Here is a 4,945-nt window from a genome sequence, read left to right on the forward strand (position 1 = left end):
AATAAAAAAAAAAAAAGAAAAAAAAATAACAGTCATGAACACATTGGAGTATCTACTACATATCACACATGCACACACTTTCTCTCTCTCTCTCTCTCTCTCTCACACACACACACACACACACACACAAACATGACTAAATAAACCTTGAAAATGCTTAAATATTTATAGTTTCATGTGAGAGTATGTGTAAATTAAAGTGTATAATAAGGGTGAGAGATGGCTCAGTGTGTAAGAGAACTTGCTACACAAAAATGTGAGCACCTAGGTTTGAATTCTCAGCGTCCATATCAAAAGCCATGCGTAGAGGCCAGCGTGGTGGTGCACAGCCTCAATCCCAGACCTCGAGAAGCAGAGGCTGGCTGTGTGCCTGCTCTTCTTCAATACCATGGGGAGCAGAGAGAGGATGGCCACTGGGGTTTTCTGCTGTCAGGTCTAGGTGCAGTAAGAAATCCTATAGGCTATCAGATACTCTCTGGCCTCTGCCTGTGTACCATGGGAGTACATGCCTGCACTGATACATGGGCATATCACACACACACACATAACACACACACAAAATATATACCACATCATTTTATTAGAATACTATAATAGTAGAATTAAAATACAAATTATAGTAGAACTACATTAGAATTAGCATGCTAATATAAATAATAGAATAATATAATGATATAGAATTCCATGATAATTTACCATATGTGCATTTTATAAATATTCTGTGGCAGGGAGAATGGAAGTGTAAACTGTGTATCCGTGAGCTTTTCTCCCTGGCCTCCTTGCTCTCAGAACAATGACTCTGAGACTTAATTATTTATGAATAAATACCTATGCCAAAAGCTATGACTCATTCCCTGACTAGCTCATAACTTTTATAACAAATATATAACAAATGGTTCATTTGTTTATTCTAGTCTGTGTCTCCCACCAGGCTAATTACCTCTCCTCATTTTCATTCGTCCATCTTTTCTGAGTCTGGACAAAGTCTCTCACCTCTCTAACTTCCAGAGTTCCAATTTCTCTCTACCATAACTCCTACCTTCTACTTCCTGTCTCAGCTAATAGACCATCAGCTTTTTATTGACAGGTGATGCTTACATATAAGAGATTCTTTGTACAAAACTGTTTATGCTACTGTCCCTGCTAAAACATTGATTAGTGAAGAAAATGGAATGATCTTCAGACATAAATTCTTCATACTGACTATATTCCAGTCAGCTAAAATTTTTAGTTCTAGGATTGTGGAGCTTGTTTAGCAGTTAAGACCCAAGTTCGAGTCCTAGCATCCATGTCAAGACAGCTCACAGTTGCCTATGAACCCAGCTGTGGGAGGTCTGGTGCCCTCTTCTGGGCTTTAGGGGCATTACTCTTATTTGCAAAAACCATACAAAGTCACATACAAAATGTTTACATGTGTGTGCGCGCACACACATACACACACAACTACAAGTAAAATGAAAACTTTAAAACCAAAAACTACTTTTGTAAAAAAAAATATTGTCTGTTGTTGGCTGTGGTGGCCTATACCTTTAATTCTAGCAGTTGGAAGGCAGAGGCAGTCATATCCCCAAGTTTGAGGTCAGCCTGGTTTACATAGAAAAGTCTAGGCCATCCAAGGCTACATAGTAAGACTCCCCAAAACAAAATAAAACAACGACCAAAAAACCCATGAAAGTTGGTGATTAGTACCTTATCCCCCCTCTTCAAGATAAAGTTGTACTACGTAGCTTTGGCTGGCTCAGAACTCCATACGTACTCATGTCTGATGTTGATAGAGATTGACCTGTGATGGCACCTGCTTGTGCCTCCCTCGTTCCTCCCTCGTGCAGTATGGCATATACTTTTTTGTTTTCACCTTTTTCTTCATCTTTCTTAATCCTCAGGATTCCAGTCTTGGTTACTGCTTATTTGGTTTCAGCCATGATGTGGCTGATAACTGTCAAAGAAACAAACTCAGTGTGTTCTCTCTTCTGAACTCTACTCTGCCTAGTATGTGGCACTAGTTTTATGTCAACTTGGCAGAAGCTGGAGTAACTTTGGGAAGGGGACTTTCAATTGAGAAAATGTTCCCACCAAAATATCCTTGTGGGGTCTTGATTGTGATTGATGTACATGGGCCAAGATTACTGTGGACAGACACACTACCATTGGGCCTATGCTCCTGGATGGTGGAAGAACTCAGGCTGAGCGAGCCATGAAGAGCAAGGCACTCTTTCATGGGCTGCTGCCTTGACTTCCCTCAGTGATGACTTACAAGCTATATGGTAAAATTAACTCTTTCCTTCCCTACTTACTTTTGGTCATGGTGTTTTTAGCACACAACAGAAACTCTGAGACACCTATGGCTTCAGTTTTCACTTGCTTGTATCTGAACCATTTCCTTTTTCTGTTCTCCTACAGTCTCATCTTCTGTATTTATTGTAGTGTATCACCAAACTGTCTAGTCTGCAGAGCTCCTCTCTTGCATTCCATGCTCAATTGTTTTTAAGACCAGTACGATTCTTTTGGAAGTTTTCAAACCATCTTCCATCCACCTACATTGCTGGCATCTGTTGCCATGAAGCCTTTGGTTTGGCTCATGCTCACTTGTGCTTTCTGCTTTTGCATCAGTGGCTGTCCGGAGTTGTGGCTGCTCTGGAGCTTACCATGCATACCAGGCTGTCCTCTAACCAACGGAGGTCTGTCTGCTTCTGCTTCTGAGCGCTGGAATTTAAAGGCATGTGCCACCACTTCTGACTTTATTCATTTGTTGTCACTTGAAGCCTTTTCTGGCCAAAGTCGATATTCAGCTCTAGTAAGGGTTAGGTACCAATTTGATTGACCTCTGACGTCTGTGCTGCATATTGTTTCTCATGAATCTCAGCAGACAATGGAGCGGTAATCTCTTCTGACTCCTTACTAAGTTGGTAAGCAAGGATCCTGTTTCCTTGAAAAGGAAATTCCTATCTCTATTATTTCCTGTCTGTGGGAAGCCACATATAAATTGCAGAATTTTTTAAACAAATATTTTCAGCAGGAACATGAAAGGATCCTTTTAGAAAAACAGTATTTATATTACTATGAAAACTTTGGTCTGTCATTTATATTTTTAAGTCTTAACTGTCATTTTAAATTTGTAGTCTTTAGATAGCTTTATGTCAAACAATGGACACTTTCAGTATTATTTAGGTGGTGATCCTACTCAGCACTTGGAAAGCTCTGGGTTTTGTGAAGATGCTCAGCAATCTCCTGGAAATGGCAGCATTGGGAAAATGCAGATGATAACAGTCAAGGGCAAAGGTGAAGTGAAACACGGAGGAGAAGATGGCAGAAGTAGCAGTGGAGCACCGCACCGTGAGAAGAGAGGTGGAGAGAGCGAGGACTTCTCCAGTATCAGGAGAGGGAGAGGTGTGTGGTCCTCCTTCATTGACAGTCTCATTGTCTAGGCCTAGACATGGCCTGGGACTTGTGATCCTTTTGCCTCTGGCTGGCACGTATTGGTGTGACAGTGCCCAGCTTTACTTTTTAAATCTTTTGTGTAGTGTTTTCTAAAAGAACACTCTGTGTGTGTGTGTGTATGTGTGTGTGTGTGAGTGAGTGAGTGAGAGAGAGAGAGAGAGAGAGACAGACAGACAGACAGACAGACAGAATGTGTGTGTGTCTGTCTGTGTGTGTATACACTCTACATGCAATGGCATGTATGTGGAACTCAGAGGACAACTTGTAGGAGTCAGTCTTTTACATCATGTGGCTCCCATGAATAAAGACAGGTCCATGAGCTTAGGCAACAAGTATCCTTGTGTGCTGAGCCACTCAAGCAGCCTGTTATGTATGGAGTGTTTGTAAAGATTTGCCTCTCTTCTGAACAGTCACTGGCTGCTCTAACTTTTGCTGCTACTCTTGTTCCCTGTGTAAAGTCAGTCTGAATCTTTCATCTTTCCTTATAAATCAGCTACTAAGCATGAAGGAACACTGAAACGGAAACATTGACAAGAGCAATGTGGGCTGGCAAGACAGTCAGCGGCTAAGTGTGCTGGCTCCTAACTTGAAGACTTAGGTTTGACCGCTGGACTGAAGGGGATATATCTGACTTCCATTAAGTTGTCCTCTGACTTCTAATGCATGCCTTGGCATGAGCATTCTCTCTGACACATCTGAAACTAAATAAATAAATGTGAAAAGAATTAAAAAAGAATAGTGATGTTATCAGGGAGTAGACTAGATATGAATGAGAAAAAAAAGGTAATGTATTTGTTGTAGTTATTTCTGGTAAGAAATGAAGATACTGTTGAAAGATGAGAGAGGAGAGATGATTCAGTGGTTAAGAGCACTGACTGTTCTTCAGAGGTTATGAGTTCAAATCCCAGTAACCACATGGTGGCTCACAACCATCTGTAATGAGCTCTAATGCCCTCTTCTGAGGTGTCTGAAGACAGCTACAGTGTACTCACATATAATAAATAAATAATTTATTTAAAAAAGATGAGCGAGAGAGAACATAAATATATAGAATTTAGAATTATGTAGAATAAGAGGTATAACTCAGTCATATCTTGAGTTCAGTCCCTGCCATTGATAGAGAAAGGAAAGGGAAAAAGAAGGATTGAGAAATAAGCATTTGAACAAAGTGTGGATTCTTCTCAAATTTCAATAGGGTTAAGGCCCAATATGTCCTTTATAAGTTGTATTATAAGCAATATTCACATAGCCGAACTGTCTCCACTACCCTCGGAGCACCTTTGTCAGCCTGCTCTCGGGCAAAGCCGTCCACCACAGAGCTTGTTTAGAAATAAACTGAACTTCAGGGCCGAGAGATGGCTTGGAGATGAAGAGTGTTTGTTGCTCTTGCAAAGGATCTGGGTTCAGTTCCCAACATCCATATCAGGGTTCAGAACTGCGTGTAATTCCTGGGGGGTGAGAGAGAGAGAGAGAGAGAGAGAGAGAGAGAGAGAGAGAGAGAGAGAGA

At 40.9% G+C, this 4,945-nt stretch overlaps 1 protein-coding gene across 6 annotated transcripts in view; it reads left to right on the forward strand.

The window, feature by feature from the left end:
- The window catches only part of Acbd5 (acyl-CoA binding domain containing 5), a 43,392-nt gene that overhangs the window by 22,679 nt on the left and 15,768 nt on the right, over nt 1–4,945 (forward strand). For all 6 annotated transcript variants that reach the window (XM_029536857.1, XM_029536858.1, XM_029536855.1 and 3 more), the window contains one exon: nt 3,169–3,387. In XM_029536857.1, the coding sequence (XP_029392717.1) occupies nt 3,169–3,387 (219 nt within the window). The remainder of the gene's footprint in view (nt 1–3,168; nt 3,388–4,945) is intronic.

Source organism: Mus pahari, chromosome 3 (genome assembly GCF_900095145.1).
Source record: "Mus pahari chromosome 3, PAHARI_EIJ_v1.1, whole genome shotgun sequence".
NCBI lineage: Eukaryota > Metazoa > Chordata > Mammalia > Rodentia > Muridae > Mus > Mus pahari.